The 26,669-nt window shown below is 36.4% G+C and overlaps 6 protein-coding genes and 1 pseudogene across 11 annotated transcripts; 3 read left to right on the plus strand and 4 right to left on the minus strand.

Annotated features, from left to right (window-relative positions):
* Nucleotides 1–1,380: 1,380 nt before the first annotated feature.
* On the minus strand, nucleotides 1,381–3,254 carry LOC119986535 (thioredoxin-like 1-2, chloroplastic). 4 transcript variants are annotated; one of them, XM_038831119.1, is made up of 5 exons: nucleotides 2,690–3,254; nucleotides 2,403–2,585; nucleotides 2,064–2,231; nucleotides 1,860–1,982; nucleotides 1,381–1,829 (listed from the first exon to the last, which is right to left on the minus strand). In XM_038831119.1, the coding sequence occupies exons 1-5, from the start codon at nucleotides 2,927–2,929 to the stop codon at nucleotides 1,689–1,691; spliced, it is 855 nt and encodes a 284-aa protein (XP_038687047.1). In that variant the 5' UTR covers nucleotides 2,930–3,254; the 3' UTR covers nucleotides 1,381–1,688. The 4 variants fall into 4 exon arrangements, with proteins under 4 accessions (XP_038687047.1, XP_038687050.1, XP_038687051.1 ...); XM_038831122.1 differs by having other exon boundaries at nucleotides 1,381–1,823; nucleotides 2,690–3,252; XM_038831123.1 differs by having other exon boundaries at nucleotides 1,381–1,823; nucleotides 2,064–2,228; nucleotides 2,690–3,240.
* Nucleotides 3,255–6,609: 3,355 nt separating this feature from the next.
* LOC119987196 (2-hydroxy-palmitic acid dioxygenase MPO1-like) lies at nucleotides 6,610–9,179 on the plus strand. Its single transcript, XM_038832012.1, has 4 exons — nucleotides 6,610–7,066; nucleotides 8,682–8,744; nucleotides 8,864–8,935; nucleotides 9,020–9,179. The coding sequence occupies exons 1-4, from the start codon at nucleotides 6,707–6,709 to the stop codon at nucleotides 9,134–9,136; spliced, it is 612 nt and encodes a 203-aa protein (XP_038687940.1). The 5' UTR covers nucleotides 6,610–6,706; the 3' UTR covers nucleotides 9,137–9,179.
* A 1,051-nt stretch (nucleotides 9,180–10,230) lies between these two features.
* Nucleotides 10,231–12,427, plus strand: LOC119987195 (non-functional NADPH-dependent codeinone reductase 2-like). The gene is made up of 4 exons (XM_038832011.1): nucleotides 10,231–10,727; nucleotides 10,795–11,035; nucleotides 11,651–11,827; nucleotides 11,968–12,427. Exons 1-4 carry the CDS (start codon nucleotides 10,411–10,413, stop codon nucleotides 12,190–12,192), a joined length of 960 nt encoding a protein of 319 aa, XP_038687939.1. The 5' UTR covers nucleotides 10,231–10,410; the 3' UTR covers nucleotides 12,193–12,427.
* Nucleotides 10,592–13,882, minus strand: LOC119986937 (annotated as a pseudogene).
* A 1,306-nt stretch (nucleotides 13,883–15,188) lies between these two features.
* LOC119987194 (non-functional NADPH-dependent codeinone reductase 2-like) lies at nucleotides 15,189–17,725 on the plus strand. Its single transcript, XM_038832009.1, has 4 exons — nucleotides 15,189–15,938; nucleotides 16,006–16,246; nucleotides 16,904–17,080; nucleotides 17,220–17,725. The coding sequence occupies exons 1-4, from the start codon at nucleotides 15,502–15,504 to the stop codon at nucleotides 17,442–17,444; spliced, it is 1,080 nt and encodes a 359-aa protein (XP_038687937.1). The 5' UTR covers nucleotides 15,189–15,501; the 3' UTR covers nucleotides 17,445–17,725.
* On the minus strand, nucleotides 15,792–19,361 carry LOC119987193 (pentatricopeptide repeat-containing protein At2g02980, chloroplastic-like). Of its 3 annotated transcripts, none has more exons than XM_038832008.1 (2): nucleotides 17,735–19,361; nucleotides 15,792–15,921 (listed from the first exon to the last, which is right to left on the minus strand). In XM_038832008.1, the coding sequence occupies exon 1, from the start codon at nucleotides 19,313–19,315 to the stop codon at nucleotides 17,744–17,746; it is 1,572 nt and encodes a 523-aa protein (XP_038687936.1). In that variant the 5' UTR covers nucleotides 19,316–19,361; the 3' UTR covers nucleotides 15,792–15,921; nucleotides 17,735–17,743. The 3 variants fall into 3 exon arrangements, with proteins under 3 accessions (XP_038687936.1, XP_038687934.1, XP_038687935.1); XM_038832006.1 differs by having other exon boundaries at nucleotides 15,799–15,933; XM_038832007.1 differs by lacking the exon at nucleotides 15,792–15,921 and adding an exon at nucleotides 16,052–16,188.
* Nucleotides 19,362–23,128: 3,767 nt separating this feature from the next.
* LOC119987560 (NAC domain-containing protein 100-like) lies at nucleotides 23,129–24,955 on the minus strand. Its single transcript, XM_038832495.1, has 3 exons — nucleotides 24,425–24,955; nucleotides 24,022–24,299; nucleotides 23,129–23,921 (listed from the first exon to the last, which is right to left on the minus strand). Exons 1-3 carry the CDS (start codon nucleotides 24,603–24,605, stop codon nucleotides 23,298–23,300), a joined length of 1,083 nt encoding a protein of 360 aa, XP_038688423.1. The 5' UTR covers nucleotides 24,606–24,955; the 3' UTR covers nucleotides 23,129–23,297.
* Between the last annotated feature and the right edge of the window lie 1,714 nt (nucleotides 24,956–26,669).

Genomic DNA, 26,669 nt, shown 5'->3' on the forward strand with positions numbered 1-26,669 from the left:
ATATTAATAATAATAATAACAGTAAAAAAAAAAAAAGTATCTATCCATATCCAAATTAGTTTCACATAAATCATTGGTCCACTTGCACATCTTTTATTAATCCAAATTGCTTATTGTGGGACCCATGCTGATGAGGAAACTTGTAGATCCTAGTCAGTGCCACGGTATCTTTCAGTCTCACAGATTGGGTCGAAAGCAGCTCCTCATATGCCTTACTTCTGATATTAAAATAATAAATGATAAGAATCATTGATTTTTGAATTTAATTTTGTATTTTATGTTGAATAAAAAAATCAAATTCATTAAAGCAAAAAAACCTCGTTCTAAACATTTAGATACAAAGTGTGTAATATATATATTTTTTTAACATCTAATAGTTGAATACATGATTTACAGTCAAAATATTACATAATTTTTTTATTTATTATTTTTTGAGATTTATACAAAATTCCTTTATATCTAAAAAATGAGAAAAATAAACTGATGGCAAGATTGACTGAAGCCCCACTCTGCTCCCACTTATTCTCCCATTTACTCTTTGACAGAAAATAAACTAGTGAGTTAGTAATTCAACAAAAATTTCTTGATGGGGGTCTAGGAGTAGTGCAGCTTGATGCCTATTTTTCCAGGATAACAATCTAACCACATTCATGAACCTAGGTCAAGTTTTTTTTTTTTTTTTTTTTAACCGAAAATTTCACAACTCAACATGTTCATCGAAAAATTGAGTCAATTCTAAACTCAAACTGTGAACTCAGCACGTGACAGGTAAGACCTGGCCAAAACGCGTGTAGAGAGAACAAAGCCGAAGCCCAGAACAAAGAGTTAACTCCACAAAGTCTCTCCCATGAACCCATGTAAGGAAATAATGTCAAAACTGTCAGACGTGAAAGTTAAAGTTGCTACATTCGTAAGTTTTTATGAAGTAAATTACGTTTTTAAGTTGTAAAATCAGAATTCTATTTAATTTTTAGTTATAATCCAAAACAAATTTGGTCTCCTTCTTTGTGTTTTTGGATAGCCTATAAAAGTTAAGGTTTATGCAACTTTCAAAGAGTTTTAGAGAGTGGGGTTTGAGATGTGAGAGTCTAAAAAAAAGAGATTTGATAGTTAGTTCTTGAGTTCAATAGTTCATCTCTTTTGTAATATTCTTCGTATTAGTGGAATTTTTCATTGTTCTTTACCCAATATAAGCAAGTTATGCCGAACCTTATTAAATCTTGTGTCTTCATTCCTAAGGTTTGAACTTCATTTCTCCAATTGGGAATATTCATGGCCTATGACATTAGAGTTTGGATAATTTGGCAACAGTGGATAGTCCATGGAGAAGACAATTTACATGGACAATCAACAATGTCTACAAATTGTGGCACATGAGAGGGACCTTCAAAAGGAGCCAGGAGGATTGACATTGAAAGCTTGTCAGCTTCAACTACCACATTGATTCCAGACACACAGGGCACACAGACAATGCAGTTGAGCCTCAACTCTAAAACAATCCACCACACAACTCCAAAGTCAAGTGTTCTAAAACAATAATCTACAATACAATCTCCAATCCAGAAATTAAACAAATTGGCAGGCTTCAACTCACTAAAACACCTAGAAGCCCCTTTTTGGAAGAACCCTATTTACAATTTCAAGGAAAAAAAAAAGACAATAAATATGCTAATTAGCATATACCAAACCTATACTACTAAGCTCTCTTGTTTAAGCTCCAGCTTATTGGGTGCTGTTTTGCTCCATAGACCAGGCAAGTCTATGTTTTTCACAACCAAATCCTCCACTCTTTCTTCATCAACAGTCTGCAATGGCAATGGCAATGGCAATGGCAATGGCAATGGCAATGGCAATGGCAAATTAATTGATAATTCACCCAGTGTTGCCAATCTAGCATGTTCAGAGTGATCTAAACCCTTTGCAGGGCCAATGCTACATCGGTCAGCTCCATGTCTTGCCAGTGCATTTTTGAATTTATGGATCTGCAAACAAGTGAAATACAGACTTAGAACTTGGATTACAAACAATGAATTAAAAAAAATAGACTGAGGGTTAACACTTACTGTTCCATTAGTGCAGCTGAAGCTACATAACCGCCCTTCTGCTCCTCTGTAGAACCTAAAAAATGGCAGGACATGGATGTGCAGACAGTCACACATGTTTTTGAGTTCTTCATGGTTAACCTTGAGAAATATTGCCTTGGGATGAGATTCTGCCAGCTGACAAATCTGCTAGAGAGGTAACACTTTCTTAATGAAAAATATATTCTGAGGTTTATTTGGATCAAATCAAATAAAAAAAAAATTCACAAGAAATCAGTCCATCTATGACAAAAAAAAAACTGCACATCCATCTCCATACTGCATAAAGAAATTGTAATATTCACCAAATATCAAAACTACCTTTGGATGTAGAGTTTTACAGCCGCCACAAGAAGGTGAATAAAAGTCAACTATAACCAATTCATCACCAGCAGTTAACAATGAATCCACAAGTACTTGAGCAGAATGGATCTCCACCATGTTGGGGGCAAGGGTTTTCTCCCACCATTTCATAGCCCTGCTTGTGCAGATTGATGCTTGAACCTGAGATCAGATTTTCATAATTAGTTTTAAACCCAAAAGAGGGGGAAAAAAAAGGTTTCCAAAAAAACAAAAATATAGCAGGAAAGCAGAGGAGAATCAATTACCTGAATGAAGAACTTGTTTGGGACCTTGAGACTTTCATCTATAAAACTCCTTTGATCTGATAGAATAATGGGTTTGCCCCCGAAATCAGTCCCCAGTTTAGGGAAAGATTTTGCTTTTGATTCTTGAAACCTTGATGGATAAAAAGAGGAACAAAACCCAACAAGCCCTTTGGTTCCTGCCTTCACCATGGACTCATTCAACCCAGAAACACAAAATTGACTCTCCAATGAACAAGCCATGCGCCAATATGTAGATTGAAAACAATCAAAACCCACAACTTCTCCTCTTGGATCTAAGAGAATACAAAACCGTTTTGCCCTAATCAACCAATACAACAGAAAACTAACCCAAGTCCTACTTTTTTTTCAACAAAAAATCCAAGCTTGAGTCAAAAAAAGGTCGTCTTTTTTACCACCATGGATCTTTCAGAGAGATTTAGCTTGCTCTTTCCAAGCTCCAAAGCAGAGAAGACAAGCAGGAAAAAAATATATTGTGGCGAGCAATTTAAAGATGAAAAGAACCGAGTAGGGTCTTCTCCAGCTGATTGGAATAAATTCAATGGTTTCAACATTATCCAGTTTATCTTTTTGGATTTATTTTGGATAATTGACACCCAAAATAAGTAAGTTGCCTGTAGAAGATAATTACTTAATTAATAATTAGTGCTTGATCTTCGGATTAGGGTTTGGCCTTGATTTTTTTTATTACTGTATGTTTTGGCAGTTGCCCATACTCTCTCCCGGCTAAAACGCGCAGCTGATAAGGCTGATTTTTTAAAGATGATGCATTATCTACTTGGCTTGTGCAAAAAACTAGGGATATGTTTTCTTTTTTTATTTAATTATTTTTGACTTAATAATTGGATTATTGGATGATTTAAATTAAACTTTCCATGTATTTTGAATTCTTTAAACCAAAAACAAAAATCTTTGTTATAAACATACAAGGGGATTTGAAAGGTAAATATTGGGATAATAAATGGAGAAAACATACCACATACTGTAATGGTGAATCTCTTCTGCGATCACACCAAATGGAATCAAAAGATCTTGAGTTTAATCTTTACTAAGTTTTGACTCAATTTACGTTGTCGTCAAGTGAGAAATTTCTGTTCGTGGGAGCCTAATAATCCAAATTTAGAATCTTCATCTTTGCTATAAAAGACGGATTTGAAAGGTAAATATTGGAATAATAAATGCAGAATATATACCACATGGTGGGGAATATAAAATATTAAAGGGTGCATTTATTGTATAATATATATGACATTATATGGACACAATTATATTGAATGTACATGTGTAAATTGATACATTTCATTAAAAGGATGTAGATTGATCATAACCAAATTAACACCATGAATTTACTACAAATTTTTTAATAAATAGCATTAGCTCTTCAAGAATAATTGTAGTGTTCAAGTAAGAATATTTTGGCCCACTTTACGTTGTGGTCAAGTGAAAAATTTATGTTCACATGAGACAAATTACCTGAATCTAGACTTATGTTAAATGTCTAAATGAAAAACTGATAGGATGTTATTCTCGGTTAAAAAAAACAACAAACGTTATCACTACTTAAATATTTTATTCAATTAAGCACCCTGGTCAGCGAGGCTGGTGTTGTTTACGTTCAAGTAAAATTGTGACAGCCCATGTAGTATGTGATTCTCCTTGTTGGTCCACAAAACAAATCATCACTAGTTTTTGCCCATAGTTTTCTTGAATTTGGTCCCATTGGTTTGGAACTGTGGGTTGCCCATTCTCATAACTTGGGTAAAAGAGCCAACAGATTTCAAAGAAGACTTGATGGGGCATAGACAATAGTTTATTTTATTTTATTTTTATTGCAAGTCTTTTTATATATCATAAAAGTAAATCTTTCACATGAGGTGTATTAATTGGATCTTTTGTTGGTGGTTCGATTGGACATGTTGAAAATGTGGATACCTTGAGCGATGGGTCTAATCGGGGGTCTTCTTTGAGGGTTCGGGTATGGATTCCTCTTAAGCACCCATTACTGAGGGGCAAAAAAACAAAAAATGTTGATTGGTGGTTGGAAATTCACAGTGAGCTTCAAATATGAGAACCTTCCCAATATGTGTTTTCATTATGGAGGTATTGTGCATGAATTGGAGGGTTGTTCCGCTAGTTCGTCTACTTCATCGGAATGGAAAGTCGGATCAGTATGGCTCATGGATGCGGGCAGAGACCTCATTTAGTTCTTGTGCATCGCATCTATCACGGAAAAAAATAATGTGTTTTCATTATGGATGTATTGTGCATGAATTGGAGGGTTGTCCAGTTAGTATTGTTCGTCGGCTTCATCGGAATGGAAAGTCGGATCAATATGGCTCATGGATGCGGGCAGAGACCTCATTTAGTTCTTGTGCATCGCATCTATCACGGAAAAAATACTACCTTGACGGGCGGCATGGTCATGGAGACCCAACCAACAACAAGTTCTGCCATGGAGAAACATCGAAAATGGGTGTGTACAGTGTGCTATTGGTGAACAGTGGAGTTCACTAAGCATATTTTTTTTCTGAAGTTTTTTTTTTAATCTTCAATAAAGTTTAGGGTTATGACCTTTTCAAAAAAGAAAAAGAAAAAGAAGAGATGATATTTGAATCAATCAATTGCGTGATACACTAGTGGTTAATCTTTATGAGGTCATAAATTTCGAAGTTTCAAAGTTCGATCCCCAAAGGGCTCCAGGCAAGACGGACTCAAGCATAGTTGAGTGGAGTAAGTTGACCCAACATTAAAAAAAATTATATTAATATTATAGCAAATTGTACCTATATCTTATAAAAAGCTCAAATTTTACCCCCATTGAATTTCAAAATTCTACCATTACCCCAAACAAGTATAAATTTGACACCACTCATCCTAGATCTTTAGTCCGCCTCTGGCTCCAAGCTAGACTTGATGGCCCGAATTTAGACCTATATCAGATTTTCAAGAGATAAATTTGTATAATATCATTATCAGTTAAAAAAAAAAAGTTTTTTGAATCCTTCATGTAGTCGTCTTCATAAAAATTTTGGTCTAACAACTTGTCATGTCCGAAAAGTTTTGTAAAAGAAGAGATGGGGGATTTGAATCCTTCATTTAGTCCTTCCTGACATAAACTCTAGTGTAACTAATAAATTAATCACCATGCAACATTAATAGTTCTAATAAATTTATTCTAAAAGAAAAGAAGAAGATATAATAAACCATCTAGATTTAATTTATCTTATCATTTTAATATTTAATTTAAAAAGTATAATATTTTTATATTTTTAAAGTTAAGCATGATATTATACCTTTTGTATAATTTTGGTTTATTTATGTAAAAGAGGAGAAGAAAAATAACTATCAAGAGAAAATGAGGGTAAAAAAAATTGAAGAGTGTTGAACTATTGATCCCCCATTGAAAGATAAGATTAATTATAAAAAAAAAATCTAATTTTTATAAATTTTATTTAATTTACAAGAAAATCTTTTTTATGAACCAAAACGAGATACAAAATTTGAGGCCATAGCCACTCACGCCACCACTGGTGAAAAATTGCTCAAAAGATGGACAACAATCTAATGCAACACTAGAAACCATAATTAACATTGGTTAAGACTTCATACCCAAATAAAAGTAACTCCATGGTAAAGAAGTACTCCCAATTGAACTCCAACATTTGATTCTTCACTCACTGCAATTGCATTCAACGTCCCTTATTGAACTTCAGCAATCTGATTCTTCCTCACCGCAAAAATGTCTTATTCAATCCAAAGATAATAAGAGGATTTAATGTTGATCAGAAAAAATAAGAAAGCTGAAAATTCACATGAGATGTAGTAGAAGAGGTTATCTAAGTGTTTTATTCCAACGCCAGTTACTAAATTCACATGACTATAATAATTAATTGAATAATTGAGTGGTGACCAGGGTCATACTTCCCCTTTTCTCAATCTCAGATCTCTTTTATCTTCACTTTCCCGGAAAAAATTTCACATTTCCTCGAGAAAATCCAGATGGGTAAGGCGGGGCTGCTTGATCTGGAGAATCATTTTGTGTTTCACGGAACCTATCACAAGAACCCAATTAACGTTTTGATGCATACCTTGTTTGTTTGGCCGATAATCTTCTCTACTCTTGTTGTTCTTAACTTCGTACCTCCTCTTTTTAGTATCTCGCATACCGGGTTCATCCCATCAGGGTTTCTTGATCAAGGCTTGGTATTGAATTTGGGTTTCTTCTTGACTATAATCCACGCCTTGACTTTTATTTGTTTGGATAAGAAAGCCGGGTCTTTAGCTGCTTTGCTCTTTCTTGCTTGTTGGGTTGGTGCCAGTTCTCTTGCGGCGAGACTTGGGTTCTCTCTGGCTTGGAAGGTATGTCTGCTTTCTTGCATATTCATGGCTTGTTTTGTTGTGGGATGCTGTGTCAGTGGATGGAACTCAAATAAATTTGGCTTTTGGGCATTTGATTTTTGCTGATTTGTGTATTATTATAGCGATGGAATTGCTTAGCACACAATCTATCGTTTCAAATTTTTGTCACATTTCACTTGTTAATCGACATCTTAAGGGCGATTTGAGTATCTGACTCGATTGTTCATTTCATCACTGCTTATACAATTTGTACTTTTATGTGAATTTGGGATTTAATTTCCATAGAGGGTTGGTGTTGGGTGTTGCCTCATGATTATTGCAGCGGTAGGGTTGGTTGTTCCTGACTGCTTGATGATTATGGTTTGAGTTAATCTTCGTTCTTACCATTTTTCATCAAAATTTATTTATTTACTGTTGAGACGAATTTTTCATGATCGGTTTTGAGTTGGGCCTATACTCTGGGGAACATTTATTCATCCATTTGTGTTGTCTGTCAGTTTTATTTGTAGGTAATTCACTGAAAATCAGGCCGAAACCGGGAACAACCAGCAATGTAACATTTACATTGTGTTGTTGCAAATTACCATAGTACTCATTGTACTAATACCTCTATTCTTCTAAATTGATGTTCGTTCTGTGTCGGTGGTGGGCTCGAACAAAGTTTCCCACCGCCTTCCACCACCGTAACAATACAATTTCTGCATTCTGGAAATTTCTTGCCTGAATACCTAAACATTACCTATTAGGCGTTTCCGTGTGGTAGGCAGCCAGGCGGGCAAAATATCAATCAGAAAATTTTTTGGAAGCTTACATTCCTTTTGCTAACTTAGGGTCACCGTTCAATTGTTTTTTCTGCCCCTTTTTCCTTCTTTCCTCCTGCAGTGAGTTTTTCTCAATTTCCCAGGTCTAACCAATCATAAATGTTTCTCAGTTTTGTGAGGTTTATGCTGGGTCTGTATAATTCATTGATAGAGAATGATGGGAACATGTAAAGAAAATATATTTGAACCTACAATTATTTGAATCGGAAGTTCTCGTACTGAATAGTCTTGCAATTCCTCTTATTAGGAATTGCATTTGCAATTAGTATGAGAATTGACTTAACAAGGAAGGGAACTTAAAAGTCTTGCTGCTCATCTGTTTTGGTTTCTATTACAGTTGTTGATTGATCTTGATCAACAGCAGTCTACCTTTAGAGGGCTAGTCCTTTTAGTCACAAATTGATGCTCTGTGGAATCAGCTCAGGTCACCTTGAAAAGTGAATGCATTTGCAACTTTTCCGAGCTGGTCTCATTGCAGTCCCAAGTTTTTGACAAAGTATCTCCGTGGAACAAATATAGCCATATCGGTTTCAAATGAAAATAAGGGAGTGCCTCAGTTAAGTCACAGGGTTTGTCTTTGCTGCTGTTTTCCTTGTATGAAGTTGCTGAATGCCTTGTGTCTCGGTACATGCTGAATTTGAACGCCCCCTAGCACCAACCTAAAAAAGGAACATAAGTGAATGAAATGTCAGTGAAAACTCAATATGTTTTGGTATTAAGCCTTTTTACGAAGGAAACTGGATGGATACCAGTCGCAGAACTAAATTCCAACTCTAATGATTTGTGACTTGAAGGTTGTTCTGCCTGCACAGTTGTTCTGTGGGACTGGACTGTTTCTAGGCCATGGAGTATTTGAGGTATCATTTTGAATTATTCATCATCCTCTTATTATTATTATCATCATATTCATCTCACTAAGATATTCTTCATCCAATTAGTATTATCTCATCCATGTCGTTGTAATATTCTTCTGCAGAAACGGGTTTCCACTCGTTTGGACAACTTTATTCAAGCCCTTGTGATGGAACCTTTCTTTGTAGTGCTGGAGGTGAGTTCGCTTCCTTCAGTTTAATAGTAGAGTAATTTGTTTGATTTAAAGAATAGCATGGATGGGTGGTTGCTACACTTGCAGGTCCTGCAAACATGTTGCGGCTATGAACCGTATCCGGGGTTCCATGCAAGTGTAAAAGCAAGAATTGAAGCTGAACTCAAGGAATTTGAGGATAGAAAACAGAAGAAGATTTCTTAGATGAAATGATCAACTTGAGCAAGCTCATTGTGTAACAATTCAAACCAAACGAAAAGAAATTGTTCATAGCCAATGTATAATCTGCCAAGTGCAAAAACTTAATGTACATTTTGATGTGCTTCAATGAAGTTTTTCTCTTATTAGCACAAAAAACTCAAAAGATGGTTTTTTGTGCTAATTTATCCGTGGTTGGTCAAAGTTTAACGCATGACTACAAGAATATCTTATGTGGATCTAAACACGAGCCGTCAAGTCTCGTATACAGAAGTTTTCCATAGATAGACTGGATAAGTTGAGTCAAAGTCCATCGTATAGCTAGAAGAATATTGCTACAACTCAAGATTTTTTGAATCGTTTGGTCTCAAAGAGACTCACCACTATATTATCATCCAAGTGGTTTCTTGATGCATAAGCTCCACATACTTGTTTTCCAGTTGGGAGTGGCATTTCTAAAGCCTCATCATCTACCCTGTCCTACAGTGCGGACAAAGCAGACCAAGCAAGATTTTCTCGTGCAATATCAGAGAAAATGGTGAGCAGGATTTTGCAGATTTTTTTGTGCCATCCCATCTGATGTGATGCCCTATTGTCCTGCATTTCTTTGGATTCTATATATATTACTGTTTATAAAAAAAACCAAGGCTCTAAAAAATCCATGTCTGGGTTATGTGTTCATGCAATTATGCTAGCAGGTCGTGTCACATCTTGAATCTACTATACATATGTAATATGTGACACTACTTAAGATTAACGTCATATGTTGGGGAATATTTGTAACATCATTTTTCTGATGTTTGTTGATGCATAAGTTTTTATTTTTTTTTACCGAGAATGAGGTCATACAAATTTATCATTTAAACATTCTATATGGATCTAAACAAGGATCGTCAGATCTGTGCACACATAAATTTCTCACCTAAAGACAAGGTAAATTAAGTCAAAATCTAGCGTGTGGCCACAAGAGTATTCTCTGTGGGTCTAAACATGAGTCGTCAAGCCGCACACAAAAGTTTTCCACATATAAACAGGGTAAGTTGGGTCAAAGCCCATCATTTAGTCACAAGAGTATTGCTAGAACTCAGTCTGAGTCGTTTGGTTCCAAAGAGACTCACCGCTACGTTATCGTCCAAGTGGTTTCTTGATGCATAAGCTCCACCACATACTTGTTTTTCCAGTTGGGAGTGGCATTTCTAAAGCCTCATCATCTACCCTGTTCCATAGTGCGGACAAAGCAGACCAAGCCAGATTTCTCTTGTGGTGCGGTATCAGAGAAAATGGTGAGCATTCCAACAGCCCAGTTGAATTCATTCGACAAAACCAGTATCCCACTTGTAGGCTTTGGGACAGCTGAATTCCCTTTCGGGGTGAATCAAAACATAAAACAGTCTATCCTCGAAGCAATTGAAGTTGGGTATCGTCACTTTGACACTGCAGCAATTTATCAGTCAGAGGTTCCTCTAGGAGAAGCAATTGCAGAAGCTTTACGTTTCGGCCTCATCAAATCTCGCCATGAATTGTTTATCACCTCAAAGCTTTATAACTGCGATTGTCACAGTCACCTTGTCCTTCCTGCACTGAAAAAATCCCTGCAGTAAGTCATAAGATTATGCTATTAGTTTTCTAAAAGATGAGGGAAATTTACTTTTTGGTTGATGCAGGAACCTTCAACTGGAATATATTGATCTATATCTCATTCATTTTCCGGGGAGCTTAAAGCCAGGTACTCAATATCCGTTTCAGAAGGAAGACATTGTTGCATTTGATTTAGAATCTGTTTGGGAGGCCATGGAAGAGTGCCAAAATCTTAACCTCACCAAGTCAATAGGAGTAAGCAATTTTACCTGCAAGAAGCTTGTCAAGTTACTTGACATCTCAAAAATCCCTCCTGCTGTCAATCAAGTGAGTCCCTTTGCTCTTTTTTTTTTTTTTTTGCTTTATTATTATTTGCGTGAGAACAAACTCAAGCCTTCCTGATGAACATTCTACCTCAAGACTAAAATCTCACATTGATCTGTCATAACCTAGCCGATTGTTTTATAAGCAAAGTCTAGCTACTCTCACATTGAAGAAGCATATAAATAAAACCTTTGAGGATAGATTAATATATCCACAGTGAACCGGAATCCCAAAATGGACAATATCTTCAATGTGTTTGGACTGAGAATTTTAACATGGTATCATAGCAAAGTCTCAGTCCAATTAGAGTGGTCTCTAACTCACCCGAATGCTTTATAAGCAAACCTCCAACTCCTAAATAAAGCCGTTTAGGGTAAACCGATGTATCGACAGTGAACCAGACAAAGAGGACATTATCCTATGAGAGGAGTTGGAATAAACCAATCCCTCGAAGATGCATTTTCTTGACCTAAGAACCAATGGTTTATGAAGAACAAATTTGTACGGGCCCGCAGCCCAAAGCAAACAATATCTTCAATGTACTACTCAGTAAGCTTCTTTAGAACAAATAATTGAATGGTCGAAAATTTTTCCCAACCATTTATTTGTGTGGACAAGGTGGAGATGAACCCATTTTGGCAACAAAAGAAGCTGAGGAAGTTTTGTGATGAGAAGGGTATCCACGTTACTGCCTACTCTCCATTGGGTGCTGGAGGCTCACCTTTCAGTATGGGAGTGTTGGACAGTGATGTGCTGAAAGAAATTGCCAATGCTAATGGAAAAACAGTTGCTCAGGTAATTAATTCTACGACATTATTTTTGGCTTGAAATCCAAGATAGTGCACAGTTATATGGATACATGCATACATATATACTTATGATGATAATGAACTAATAGGGAGAGCTTGGTTTTGGTGCATTTTGACAAATTAAAGGTTTGTTTGAGATGGGTTTATGAACAAGGAGTGAGTCTTGTTGTGAAGAGCTTCAACAAGGAAAGAATGAAAGAGAATGTTGGGATATTTGATTGGAAGCTAAGTGAAGAAGACCTGCACAAGATTGATCAAATCCCCCAGAAGAGAGGGCTTTTGGCAGAAGAATTTGTCTCCGACGAAGGTCCTTACAAGTCTCTCATCGAGCTATGGGACGGAGAGATATGAACACCATCCACAACAAAATCATTACAATAGAGTGTTAATGGCATGGACTATTTTTCATGGAATCATATATCTTACTAATTCATATGCTAAAATGTTGAGTGAAGTATTGTTTTTTATCTAAGACAACCCCCATTTACTATCATGTATTATCAAATCATTCGTGTGAGTTTATTTTGTAGCTGAGTTCTTGAACTGAAATGGTAAATTTCGGCAAGTGATTTAACATATTATCTGCCAAGAGAACAATTTATGTACTGTTTGATTGTGCTTCAATAAAGTATGTACCAAGAGTTTACACGATAGATACACACCTTGTTTGCTTAGTTTTTGGCCTCATAAGAAGTCTCAGTGACGTCCATCTCTGATTCTGCATTAGGATGCAAGCCAATGAAGCTATTGCCAGCCTGGGGTTTTTGTACGCTTCTATAGTGCATTGATCTCCGAACGCTCATGATCACTGCTATGATCTGGTACAAATTCCAGCAGATGCCTACACGCCAGCTCCCCGATCTCAACATTTCCGTGTAACCGACATGCAGCCAACAATGTCCTCCACACAACTGCATTGCTGTCCGTTGGCATTCTCCTTATCAATTGGTATGCCTCATCCACAAAGCCGGCTCGACCAAGAATGTCCACCATGCTACCATAGTGCTTTATCGTCGGTTTGATTCCATGGTCCGTGATCATAATATGGAAATATTTTTTGCCTTCTTCAACCAAGCCTCCATGACTACAAGCACAAAGAACTCCCAAGAAAGTAGCAACGTCTGGTGTCACGAACTTTTCTTCCAACATCCTTGAGAAGAGTAGCAATGCTTCATTCGTATGACCATGTGTTGCAAGGCCATGTATCATTGTGTTCCATGTGACAATGTTCTTGTTGCACATCTGATTGAAGACTTCAAATGCTTCTTCAACCGCTCAACACTTAACATACATATCAATGAGTGAATTTTTAACGTGCACAACGCTATGAAATCTACTACGATTGATACAGGAGTTAATCCTCCTCCCATAATCTAATCCACCCAAAGCAGAACAAGCAGAGAGTGTCGCCAGAAATGTGGCATCATCCGGTTCTATACAACTTCCCCGCATTCGAGAGAACAGGTCTAGGGCTTCTTTACAGTTGCCGCAACAGACATGACAATCAATAATAGGCATTTCGTCGAACAGTTGGCGTGCATATCCAATGAGGTTCATGTTTCCGTACATACGAATCAGAGTGTTCCTTACAAAAACCATGCGACTCCAACCCAAGTTTTATAGTACTACAATGCATTTGCCTGCCCAATTCAGCCAAATCCAACTGACTATACCCCTTTAGTAAGAACGAGAATGTGAAATTGTCAGCGACCTCTCCCTTCTCTTGCATTCTTTTATAGTAATCAAACGCCATTTGTGGCTCATTAGCCTTGATAAACCCCCTAATCATTGTATTCCATGAAAACCCATCTGGGTTTCCAATTCTCTGAAAAACTGAAACACCATAACCCATATCTCCTCGCTCTGAAACAGCACAGAAGACGATGATCTTGCCGATGAGATAGAGACTGCATTCAAAGCCAGACTTGACAATATCGGCATGGATTTGGCTTATATCTTTCATGGTGGAACATTTCTTGAAATGCCGCATCAGCTTTTGCTTTTTGGGGGAAAGACTGTCATTTCGCTTCGGGTTCGTTATTTACATTACATTTCTTGAAATGCCGCATCAGCTAATGGTTTGTGACTTGATCATGTATTCAGGTTGTTCTGCCAGCACAGTTGTTCTGTGGGACTGGACTGTTTCTAGGCCATGGAGTATTTGAGGTATCATTTTGAATTATTCATCATCCTCTTATTATTATTATCATCGTATTCATGTCACTAAGATATTCTTCTGCAGAAACGGGTTTCCGCTCGTGTGGACTACTTTATTCAAGCCCTTGTGATGGAACCTTTCTTTGTAATGCTGGAGGTGAGTTCGCTTCCTTCAGTTTAATAGTAGAGTTATTTGTTTGATTTAAAGAATAGCATGGATTGGTGGTTGCTACACTTGCAGGTTCTGCAAACATGTTGCGGCTATGAACCGTATCCGGGGTTCCATGCAAGTGTAAAAGCAAGAATTGAAGCTGAACTCAAGGAATTTGAGGACAGAAAACAGAAGAAGATTTCTTAGATGAAATGACCAACTTGAGCAAGCTGATTGTGTAACACTTCAAACCAAACGAAAAGAAATAGTTCATAGCCAATGTATAATCTGCCAAGTGCAAAAACTTAATGTACATTTTGATGTGCTTCAATGAAGTTTTTCTTTTGTTAACCAAAACTCAAAAAGATGGCTTTTTGTGCTAATTTATGGTGGGTTAAAGTTTAACGCATAGCTATAAGAATATTTTATGTGGGTCTAAACACAAGCCGTCAAGTCTCGCACAAAGAAGTTTTCCACAGATAGACGGGATAAGTTGAGTCAAAGTCCATCGTATAGTCACAAGAATATTGCTAAAACTCAGGACTTTTTGAGTTGTTTGGTCTCCAAGAGACTCACCCCTATATTATCATCCAAGTGATTTCTTGATGCATAAGCACCACCTACTTGTTTTCCAGTTGGGAGTGGCATTTCTAAAGACTCACCATCTACCCTGTCCTACAGTGCGGACAAAGCAGACCAAGCAAGATTTTCTCTTGTGGTGCAATATCAGAGACAATGGTGAGCAGGATTTTGCAGATTTTTTTGTGCCATCCCATCTGATGTGATACCCTATTGTCCTGCATTTCTTTGGATTCTATGTATATTGCTGTTTATAAAAAAAAACCAACACTCTAAAAAATCCATGTCTAGGTTATGTGTTCATGCAATTATGCAGGTCGTGCCACATCTTGAATCTACTATACATGTAATATGTGACACTACTTAAAAGATTAAAGTCATCTGTCGGGGAACAATTGTAACACCATTTTTCTGATGTTTGTTGATGCATAAGTAGTTTGTTTTTTTTGTTTTACCGAGAATGAGGTCATACAAATTTACCATTTGAACATTCTATATAAGTCTAAACACAGATCGTTAGAGCCGTATACACATAAATTTTTCACCCAAAGACAAGGTAAATTAAGTCAAAACCTAGCAAGTGGCCACACAAGTATTCTATGTGAGTCTAAACATGAGTATTCCACATATCAACAGGTAAGTTGGGTCAAAACTCATCATTTAGCCACAAGAGTATTGCTCGAACTCAAGACTTTCTAAGTCGTTTGGTCCCAAAGAGACTCACCATTTCGCTATCATCCAAGTGGTTTCTCGATGCATAAGCTCGACGTAGTATGTTTTTCCAGTTGGGAGTGGCAGTTCTAAAGCCTCATCATCTACCCTGTCCGGCTTGTCCTACAGTGCGGACAAAGCAGACCAAGCAAGATTTCTCTTGTGGTGCAGTATCACAGAAAATGGTGAGCATTCCAACAGCTCAGTTGAATACATTCGACAAAACCAGTATCCCACTTGCAGGCTTTGGGACAGCTGAATTCCCTTTCGGGGTGAATCAAAACATAAAACAGTCTATCCTCAAAGCAATTGAAGTTGGGTATCGTCACTTTGACACTGCAGCAATTTATCAGTCAGAGGTGCCTCTAGGAGAAGCAATTGCAGAAGCTTTACGTTTCGGCCTCATCAAATCTCGCCATGAATTGTTTATCACCTCAAAGCTTTGTAGCGGCGATTGTCACAGTCACCTTGTCCTTCCTGCACTGAAAAAATCCCTGCAGTAAGTCATAAGATTATGCTATTAGTTTTCTAAAAGATGAGGGAAATTTACTTTGTGGTTGATGCAGGAACCTTCAACTGGAATATATTGATCTATATCTCATTCATTTTCCGGGGAGCTTAAAGCCAGGTACTCAATATCCGTTTCAGAAGGAAGACATTGTTGCACTTGATTTAGAATCTGTTTGGAAGGCCATGGAAGAGTGCCAAAATCTTAACCTCACCAAGTCGATAGGAGTAAGCAATTTTACCTGCGAGAAGCTTATCAAGTTACTTGACATCTCAAAAATCCCTCCTGCTGTCAATCAAGTGAGTCCCTTTGTTTTTGTTTTTTTTTTGTTTGCTTTATTATTTTTTGCGTGAGAACAAACTCAAGCCTTCCTGATTCAACCTCAAGCCTTCCTGATTCAACTCCGGATAAACATTCTACCTCAAGACTAAAATCTCACATTGATCTGTCATAACCTCGCCGATTGTTTTATAAGCAAAGTCTAGCTACTCTCACATTAAAGAAGCATATAAATAAAAACGTTGAGGATAGCTCGATTTATCCACAGTGAACCGGAACCCCAAAGCAGACAATATCTTCAATGTGTTTAGATTGAGAATTTTAACATGGTATCATAGAAAAGTCTTGGACCTCAGTCCAGTTAGACTGGTCTCTAACTCGCCCCAAGTGCTTTATAAGCAAAGCCCCAACTCCGAAATAAAACCATTTAGGGTAAACCGATGTATCGACAGTGAACCAAACAAAGAGGACATTATCTTACGAGAGGAGTTGGAATAAACCAATCCCTCAAAGACACATTTACTGGGCCTAAGAACCAATGGTTTATGGAGAACAAATTTTTACGGGCCCACGGCCCAGAGCAAACAATATCTTCAATGTAATACTGAGTAAGTTTCTTTAGAACAAATAATTGAATGAAGGAAAAAAATTTCCAACAATTTATTTATGTGGACAAGGTGGAGATGAACCCATTTTGGCAGCAAAAGAAGCTGAGGAAGTTTTGTGATGAGAAGGGTATCCATGTTACTGCTTACTCTCCATTGGGTGCTGGAGGCTCACCTTTCAGTATGGGAGTGTTGGACAGTGATGTACTGAAAGAAATTGCCAATGCTAACGGAAAAACAGTTGCTCAGGTAATTAATTCTATGACATTATTTTGGGTTGAAATCCAAGTTAGTGCACAGTTATATAGATACATGCATACATATATACTCATGATGATAATGAACTAATAGGAAGAGCTTGGTTTTGGTGCATTTTTACAAATTAAAGGTATGTTTGAGATGGGTTTATGAACAAGGAGTGAGCCTTGTTGTGAAGAGCTTCAACAAGGAGAGAATGAAAGAGAATGTTGGGATATTTGATTGGAAGCTAAGTGAAGAAGACCTGCACAAGATTGATCAAATCCCCCAGAAGAGAGGGCTTTTGGCAGAAGAATTCGTCTCCGATGAAGGTCCTTACAAGTCTCTCATTGAGCTATGGGACGGAGAGATATGAACACCATCCACAACAAAATCATTACTATAGAGAGTTAATGGCATGGACTATTTTTCATGGACTATTTTTAATGTTGAGTGAAGAATTGGTTTTTATCTAAGACAAACCCCATTTACTATCATGTATTATCAAATCATTCGTGTGAGCTTATTTTGTAGCTGAGTTCTTAAACTGAAATGGTAAATTTCGGCAAGTGATTTGACGAATGATCTGCCAAGAGAACAATTTATGTACTGTTTGATTGTGCTTCAATAAAGTATGTACCAAGAGTTTACACGATAGATACACACCTTGTTTGCTTAGTTTTTGGTCTCATAAGAAGTCTCAGTGACGTCCATCTCTGATTCTGCGTTAGGATGCAAGCCAATGAAGCTATTGCCGGCCTGGGGTTTTTGCACGCTTCTATAGTGCATTGATCTCCGAACGCTCAGGACTTGATTCCATTGCCCTTCGCTGGCATATATGTTTGATAAGAGAACGTAATCACTGCTATGATCTGGTACCAATTCCAGCAGATGCCTACTCGCCAGCTCCCCGATCTCAACATTTCCGTGTAACCGACATGCAGCCAACAATGTCCTCCACACAACTGCATTGCTGTCCGTTGGCATTCTCCTTATCAATTGGTATGCCTCATCCACAAAGCCGGCTCGACCAAGAATGTCCACCATGCTACCATAGTGCTTTATCGTTGGTTTGATTCCATGGTCCGTGATCATAATATGGAAATATTTTTTGCCTTCTTCAACCAAGCCTCCATGACTACAAGCACAAAGAACTCCCAAGAAAGTAGCAACGTCTGGTGTCACGAACTTTTCTTCCAACATCCTTGAGAAGAGTAGCAATGCTTCATTCGTATGACCATGTGTTGCAAGGCCATGTATCATTGTGTTCCATGTGACAGTATTCTTGTTGCACATCTGATTGAAGACTTCAAATGCTTCTTCAACCGCTCCACACTTAACATACATATCAATGAGTGAATTTTTAACCTGCACAACGCTATGAAATCTACTACGATTGATACAGGAGTTAATCCTCCTCCCATAATCTAATGCACCCAAAGCAGAACAAGCAGAGAGTGTCGCCACAAATGTGGCATCATCCGGTTCTATACAACTTCCCCGCATTAGAGAGAACAGGTCTAGCGCTTCTTTGCAGTTGCCGCAACAGACATGACAATCAATAATAGTGTTCCAAGCCACCAGCTGTGGACTAGGCATTTCGTCGAACAGTTGACGTGCATATCCAATGAGCTTCATGTTTCCGTACATATGAATCAGAGTGTTCCTTACAAAAACATGCGACTCCAACCCAAGTTTTATAGTACTACAATGCATTTGCCTGCCCAATTCAGCCAAATCCAACTGACTACACCCCTTTAGTAAGAACGAGAATGTGAAATTGTCAGCGACCTCTCCCTTCTCTTGCATTCTTTTATAGTAATCAAACGCCATTTGTGGCTCATTAGCCTTGATAAACCCCCTAATCATTGTATTCCATGAAAACCCATCTGGGTTTTCCATTCTCTGAAAAACTGAAACACCATAACCGATATCTCCTCGCTCTGAAACAGCACAGAAGACGATGATCTTACCGATGAGATAGAGACTGCATTCAAAGCCAGACTTGACAATATCGGCATGGATTTGGTTTATATCTTTCATGGTGGAACATTTCTTGAAATGCCGCATCAGCTTTTGCTCTTTAGGGGAAAGATTGTCATTTGGCTTCGGGTTCGTTGTTGTTGTTATCTCCGAATCCGAAGAAGAAAAAGAAGGGTGTGTGTGTTTTGAGCGAGACAATAGAACATATGCAAGCTCTTTTTTGGGTCGGACGTAGCGAAGCCGTTGCAAGGAGTTCATGGTCATTGCCAGTAGCAACTTCGTTGTGCGCTGCCTAGGCTCCTGACATGGCTTGAGTCGCTTACGTAGATGGCCCTTACCTCAATTAATCAATAGGTCACCAAAGGGCCCCACCTAGATCGGCCTTACAAAAAAATGAAATAAGAAAAATAAATTAAAAGCATTTCTATTATTATATATCAAGGAAAAACTTCCTTTGGTATCAACATACCAATAGGGGCGGATGAAGGATTTTGTTTCGGGCGGGGTACAAAGTTGTGCAGGAGTCCATGGGCAGCGTCACCTGAACTTTTTTGGGTTATTCATTAATTATGCTTTCAAGAATCAAAATGATGAAGAACAACACTAAAAAATCAAAGTTGTTTTGAGTTTTTTTGACAATTAACAGTTTGGCTCACAATCACTCGCCATTTCTTGCTTGTCATTTTGTGAAAATGTGATGTTGAGAACGAGTGAAACATAAACACGATGAACTTGCAAGAAATGGGAAGGAGAGTGAGACAATTGTTTAGAGGTGAACACGGTCGATTTTTCCTCATTTTTTAGGCATAAATTTAACCGATCGATCAATCGATTATTTTAATTTTTCAGTCATCAATCAATTGTTTAGAGAAATATGTAAATCTTTTGAAAAAAATGGATCGATTGATTTGGTTATCGATCGGTTCAATTATGATCGATAATTTTGGACAACCTTACACTTGTTTTCCTCGTTTTAGCATTATAAGTTTCTTAGACTTGGTTTGAATTAAAAATAAGTAGGTTTATTTTGGGGTTTGAGTATTTAGTAGTATACTCTTTTTTGTCACAAATTCGAGGGTGGTCTTGAGTCCAACCTGGGCCAATAGTAAATCCTCCCTGTTCATACCAATGACATAAACAGAGGAGAAATATATTTTAGTATTCAAAATCAAATGACACTAATTACATTTTGTTTTCAATATCTACACATATATGCTCTTATGTATTCAACCCTTCAAGTTTTGCATCAAAAAATCACCAAGTATTTCTAATTGGAATTGGCCACTAATTTATGAAATACACTCTTATAAAGTAATGATATTGATAATACATGTTTATAGTATTATTTTGTATGACATATTTATGATGTAATTATGTAAAATTCGCAACGATTTCTTGTTGGTCAAAGTTCAATCTTGACCAACTTTTTTTTTTATCATTCAATTACTTCCATCTTTTTTTTTGTTTCCCTTCTCATATAATCCATGTTAACCAATTTAATTTTTGATTTCACTTTGTATTTTTTTTGTTCTCGTACATAGAAAGGGGTAATTAATTTATCAATAGTTTTTATTTTTCATATAGGAGTTTCCAATCGTTACTTTTGGGGTATGCATTGAATATGACCACATAATAACTCATAAACCATCCATGTTAGGTAAATACAGGAAAATTTTATATTCACATTCAATGAAAATCAAACTCACGGCTTTCAGAAAGGAAAAACTCTCATAAATGATACTAAAAACAATGTGTCTCACTTCGGTAAGACACAAGTTTATTGAGAGAAAATATATGACTAAGCCCACCTTCAAACAATCAATCAAGCATTTTCATGGGTTTAGTGACTTGGACTTCGAGTCTCACTTCGAGTCAATTGATGGGTCCATGAAGAATAAATTTGTGAGGGATTCAATGTATTCACGGGAATCTGAACCTCAAAACGGATAATATGATTGGTGGTTTAGGGTGTGAATTTCTGGTATTAATTTTCAATTTAATTTAAGATCTATTAATTTTTATTTTCTCCATCCATACATGGACATGTGAGGAGGAGAGAATAAAATATTAAAATCTTGTTCTTTAATACTTTTGTAGTTTTGTTTCATTCCATCGGGACCCAAGCGAGCGAGCACGACAACCAGCTGGAAGTGGGGCCCAAATGAGGCCTTCTGTTCCACGTGGCAAGATGCAGATGGCGGAAAGTCAAGTTCGTTGTCCCAAAAGATTGGTGACGCAAGCGAAACCAGAACCGCGTGTCTCATTAGCGCAGGAATCGTTTGCGGGGCCCCATGCTATTACGTGTCGACCGTTAAAAAGGGGGCCTAACTAAGCTTCTGGATATGACGTCACTCCTTGTTTGGACAAACGAAAAGTTCGTTAAATAACGAAAATACCCTCCTCAAATTTGTTGTATACTAAAAAAATTGAAATAAAAAAACTAAATTCGCTTGATTTCCATTATTCCCTTTAATTTTTAACACTCAATGCCAAAAAAACATGTTCAAGATATACGTTAGTGCGACAAAATGAGTTAATTAATTATAGGGGCATGTATTTTAAACATGTTTTGACGAGATAATTGTGTACCAAATAAGTATTTGAATTGTTATGCTATCACATACGTATTTGTAATGATTCATCATCAGCCAATTCGACCATTTGAATATGATCAATTTGTTTAGCAATACTATTAAGGGATGACGAAAATCAATTTGTTTAGCAATACCATATTAACCTTAACATTGAATTTTAGAATAAGATACATGTAATTCAAAAGTATTAAATGACATGGGAAATAAAGAGGTATTTGGTTGTGGCATCTCATTAGTGTTGGTGATTCCATTTAATGTCACACAAATGACAAAGCTCGTTTATTTTCCAAATGTTGTTAAGGATTCATTTCGTGTAGGACTCTAAATTGTTTCATACAAAGGTTGCTAGATTTAGGCATGTGACTAAATGTAAAACATCACATGCTTCAATTCACAAACAAACAAAAAAATTAAATTAAAAAACATCAAGATATTCTTGTTACATCATTAATTGGTTGTGGAATGAGAATGGATAATGCCATGCATATGTTAAGATGAATTATGGGACAAAGTAAAAGAATGAAGGAATGAATGGAATGAGATAAGGATCAATAAATGTGGAATGACTTCTCATCTTGGGAACCTCCAATGTTACTATTTTTACCTTTTTTTTTTTTTGGCTTCTCACACCATGCATGCATGCATTAGCTTTGTAATTAATAAAAAGAAAATCCACATGTTTGTATAGTAGTCTTCTAGTTATTAATTATTCTTTTATCAACTCTTATTATTATTATTATTTATGTTCATTAATAAATAATAATTTAATTTCCAAAATGTGTTTAAATTTTCAAATTCATATGCTAAAAGGAAAGTTCAAAAGACTTGATTGCATTAGTAAACAATCAATACTAAGTACCACATCCTGTGGTAATTTTCTCTACCCAATGGGTACAAGAAACTCATCGAGACATGACTCAACAACAAAACGAAACAGATTAAAACTTACCAATAACAATGAACATCGAAAATATTACACCAGATAGAACACTCGATTATGAAAAAAAAGAAAACACAATACAAAACAAATATACTACTCTGCTCGGTGCATCAATAATTTCACATGATATTGAAATCCAATTGTTCAGAGTAAACCAAAACTATATATATATAAATAGCTTGAAGAATTTAAAGTGTCCTTTCTCACTTTATTAATTAATCTTATCCAAACATGGATTGTGTGAAGACTTATTGTTTGACAAAAAAGGAGAAAGAGAAAGGGATGGTATTAATTACTCCCCAAGTTTGAAAAAAATTGAGATTAAGCATGGGCATATGTTTGTGTATTTGTTCTTTTATTGGAATGTGAAGATTGGAAAGAAATTTCATCAAATACCAACTCCTCCTAGACGTGTGGTAAAAGCATATTCAAGTGTCCCCACACTTTGATACTCAAAATCCAATCAATAATAAAATAAATAATAAATAATTTGATCACAATACCTTCTATGATGTAAGCAAATACAATTAACAAACACAATACAATACATAATATATATGCTTTTTTTTATATATATATATATAATAAACTCTCACAAAGTCACAATAGTACATAACATATATCAATATGCTTCAATTACACCCAATAGATTTAGAGAACCCATACAACGAAGACCCACATCAAGATAATCATCATCATCTTAATTCTTCTTCTAATAATTCCACAAACAATCAAGGTCCACAAGGCCAGCTGAGGTAGAAGATGGTGGTGGTGGTGCCTCTTGATGATGCCTCCTACCCATCTCAAGATTTGACATAACTGATGAGATTTCATTGTTCAATTCACTAGTGAGGCCTGTGTCTTGGGACACACTGACCATATCCCTCTCTGTTTTGAAGCACTGCATCAAGAGATTATTGGACCCTTGGTTCTCAATCAGTGCCCTCAAAATTGACTGATCTTGCATCAAAATTGAGCTTGGTGGGTATCCCAAATTTGCCAAAACTGGGCTGGATTGAGAGGGATAGAGTGAATTGGAGACTGGGATGTTTCTAGGGAAAATGTGAGAGTTGTTGAAATAGGGAGTTGGGTATTCTTGGTTTCTTTGAATACTAGTAATTTGGTTGTTGTTGGAGAAGCAGGGCACGTAAGCCAAATTGGCCTGTGGTTTGGTCTTTCCACCACTAGAAGGTGAGGAGGAAGAATCCATTAATGGTGGTAGACCACAATTAGTACTCAAATCATTCCCAATAGACCCTAAATTCATCAATCCTGAAATATGGGTTTTCTTCCCACCAGCACTCTTTTGAAATACCCTACAAATCACCCACTCATTCTGCAAACAAAAATGATTCAAAAACCCAATTGACAATCAAGCTGAAAACAGAGCAAAAACAGAGGAGTTATTATAAGAAACACAGCAGTAAGTTAGCTACCTTGGCAGTTTTGGGGAGGTTGTGGACAGAGTATTTGCCTTCTAATCTGTATTCATGCATAACCCAATTGGTTTTCTCCCCTTTAGGAGCTCTACCCTTGTAGAAAACTAGGGTTTTCTTCATCCCAACAAGTGGTTTTCCTTTGTAAATCTCCTTGTCTTTGCCTGTAGCTTTCCAATAACCAGCTTCAGTGGCTCTATTTGTTCTCAAACCAGTTGGGTATTTCCTATCCCTCACACAGAAAAAGTACCACTCTTTCTCCCCCAATTTTGCTTTCCCTTCAAACCAAATAGAACAACAAGAACACTAAATTAGAAAAAATTGAAGAAACCCATCACAACAAAAGAATTAAACTGCTTTTATATGTGTGTGTGTGTGTACACACACACACACACAAACTTACATGGTAATTCCCAAGGTTCAGACTTGTTCAAGTCCACATCTCCAATAGCTCTAGCAGAGAAGTTGGTGTCAAGGACCTTCTTGTGCAAATAGTGAGAGATAAGCTCCTCATCAGTTGGATGGAATCTAAAACCAGGTGGTAAATCCATCTGATCTTCATGATCTCCCAAAATGTTTTCCATTAAATTCCTTGAAAACCCAGAAAACCCTTTTGTCTCCTCAATAAAAAAGTCTTAATCTTGAAGCAATCAAGACTGAATTTTTCCCATACCCAATTGAGCCTTTTGAGACCCTCTCTAAATAGTACTAGCTAGGATATGGAGAGTGACCAAAACAACTCTTGTGTGTTCAAGGAACCTCACAGAGAAAAACAAAAACCACCTCAAAATGATTTCCAATGGAAAGTTAACAGATTAATATAAAGGTATTAGGAAGTTAGGAAGAAAAAGTTTAAGGGGAGAGAGAGAGAGAGAGCACAAAAGCAGGGGCAGCCATGAAACTATAAAAGAAAGAAAAAAAAAGTTCAATGACTTTCAAAGCTCTCAAGAGATGTTAAAGACACACAAAAAGCTCCCTAAACACTTGTGTTTGTAGAGGAAACGTGGTATGTAAGGAAACCTTTGGTAGTTTGTGTTGTAGTTCTCTACTTCTCTCTCTTACTAGTAACACTTTGTAATATTAACAAGAGATAACTGGTTCGCAATCCAATCGATTGATTTAGACATATATGTGTTAAAAAAAACACTTTCTAATAGATGGAATAAAAACTCTCTAGCCTTGTGAAAAAAAAAATTGACCAGACACAATTCATCTCTCTATTGCATGCATGTTCTTCAAAGCTTATATCAAGTTAATGTGAAAGTAATTGTCTTTCTTATGTAACTATTAATAGGGTAATTTGGGTTGGATTGGATAAGCCTAATTTTATTTATTATTATTATTTTATTCAGTAAGATATTATCCTGGAAAATGAGCGGAATAATGATGTTTTGGTTTTATTTGATAGGTTGTTTCACCTGCGTACCTGACCAATCCAACTTGCATTACAAGACCTTTTTCTTTTTCTTTATCGGTTTTAGTGTGAAAAGAAATATATTCCAGTGATGTTCTCATAGATTTATGTAACTGACTTTAAATTTTTGGATAAATGCTCGGATGATAATGGTGATGAGTGTAAAAGGAGATTTAGAAAAACTACATTTCAACTATCAAAATTTAGCTAAAAATTCAATAATCCAATCAAATGACCAATATGACCCCACTCTTATTTCTTTTTAAGGATTGATTGGAAAAATAAAAGAATGTTTTTTTTTCTTTTAAATTCAATTCAATAAAAAAAAAACCTATAGGCAAAAAGAAAAGAAATAGATCCTATAGTACCCTCATCATGGGACCTCTCTCAAAATTATTAATACTAATCCTTACAAAAAAAAAATGATTAGGCTACTAGGCTAGTGCTGTTTCCCAACACATACTTTAATATATATATATATAAACCCTCAAATAAGACAAGAAAAACAGATATGCATATGATTAATCTATACATCTACTTCTCTTAACCTCATTCATCTTTCTTTTTTCGTATGATCATTAGTTAATTAAGATTAAAACTTGGTTTATTAATAAAAGTTTATTCGTTTTTTTACATGGATGATGCAAGTGCTTTTGTGATTTGAAATTGTTTAGGTGAAAAGAAAGTTGAAAAGATTGGAAGATTTTTGTGATATGTATAACGGAAGCTAATTTGTCTTGTCTAAGAAGAAAAACTTGTTAGGGTTTGGAAGGTAAATGTTATTATTTAAAAATACCTAAAATTGATCCTTGGAGTCTGTCTTTTATACACCTCGTATTTTTAAAATTAATTAACAAAATATCTATGTAGGCTTTAAATATTTAACATGAATTTGGACCAATTATATTTGCAATTTTTATGACGAGTGAGTCATGTATTTTTGGTCCGGGGGACTCGAGCATGAGTACTATCAAGTCGAGGACAGGAGTCTAGGGGACTTGAATATGAGTACTATTAAGTCGAGTGTATGCCTTAACCATCTCAATTGATCAGTGATTCTTGGCATAAATTTGAGTACTTGAATCGTCTTACTTTTCTCAATTACTTTAACAAAGAGTATTAGGATATTAATATGGAGAGTTGAATACTTGAACTTACGTCTTTTTACTGGAAAGATTCCTCTCCAATCAACTCGATCACTTCTGGTTGGTTATATTAAAAATTACAAACTACC

This window comes from Tripterygium wilfordii, chromosome 20, assembly GCF_013401445.1.
Source record: "Tripterygium wilfordii isolate XIE 37 chromosome 20, ASM1340144v1, whole genome shotgun sequence".
Classification (NCBI taxonomy): Eukaryota; Viridiplantae; Streptophyta; class Magnoliopsida; order Celastrales; family Celastraceae; genus Tripterygium; species Tripterygium wilfordii.

Coding starts and splice junctions, on each gene's coding strand:
- LOC119986535 (XM_038831119.1), bottom strand. CDS start 2,929: ATGGCTTGTTCATTGGAGAGTCAATTTTGTGTTTCTGGGTTGAATGAG. Junction 1,983..2,063: donor TCAGCTGCACTAATGGAACA/GTAAGTGTTAAC, acceptor ACTTGTTTGCAG/ATCCATAAATTCAAAAATGC. Junction 1,830..1,859: donor TGGGTGAATTATCAATTAAT/TTGCCATTGCCA, acceptor TTGCCATTGCCA/TTGCCATTGCCATTGCCATT.
- LOC119987196 (XM_038832012.1), top strand. CDS start 6,707: ATGGGTAAGGCGGGGCTGCTTGATCTGGAGAATCATTTTGTGTTTCAC. Junction 7,067..8,681: donor GGTTCTCTCTGGCTTGGAAG/GTATGTCTGCTT, acceptor TGTGACTTGAAG/GTTGTTCTGCCTGCACAGTT. Junction 8,936..9,019: donor CTTTCTTTGTAGTGCTGGAG/GTGAGTTCGCTT, acceptor CTACACTTGCAG/GTCCTGCAAACATGTTGCGG.
- LOC119987194 (XM_038832009.1), top strand. CDS start 15,502: ATGTTTTTCCAGTTGGGAGTGGCAGTTCTAAAGCCTCATCATCTACCC. Junction 15,939..16,005: donor GCACTGAAAAAATCCCTGCA/GTAAGTCATAAG, acceptor TGGTTGATGCAG/GAACCTTCAACTGGAATATA. Junction 16,247..16,903: donor TCCCTCCTGCTGTCAATCAA/GTGAGTCCCTTT, acceptor TATGTGGACAAG/GTGGAGATGAACCCATTTTG.
- LOC119987560 (XM_038832495.1), bottom strand. CDS start 24,605: ATGGAAAACATTTTGGGAGATCATGAAGATCAGATGGATTTACCACCT. Junction 24,300..24,424: donor TGAACCTTGGGAATTACCAT/GTAAGTTTGTGT, acceptor TTTGGTTTGAAG/GGAAAGCAAAATTGGGGGAG. Junction 23,922..24,021: donor ACCTCCCCAAAACTGCCAAG/GTAGCTAACTTA, acceptor TTTTGTTTGCAG/AATGAGTGGGTGATTTGTAG.
- LOC119987193 (XM_038832008.1), bottom strand. CDS start 19,315: ATGACCATGAACTCCTTGCAACGGCTTCGCTACGTCCGACCCAAAAAA.
- LOC119987195 (XM_038832011.1), top strand. CDS start 10,411: ATGGTGAGCATTCCAACAGCCCAGTTGAATTCATTCGACAAAACCAGT. Junction 10,728..10,794: donor GCACTGAAAAAATCCCTGCA/GTAAGTCATAAG, acceptor TGGTTGATGCAG/GAACCTTCAACTGGAATATA. Junction 11,036..11,650: donor TCCCTCCTGCTGTCAATCAA/GTGAGTCCCTTT, acceptor TGTGTGGACAAG/GTGGAGATGAACCCATTTTG.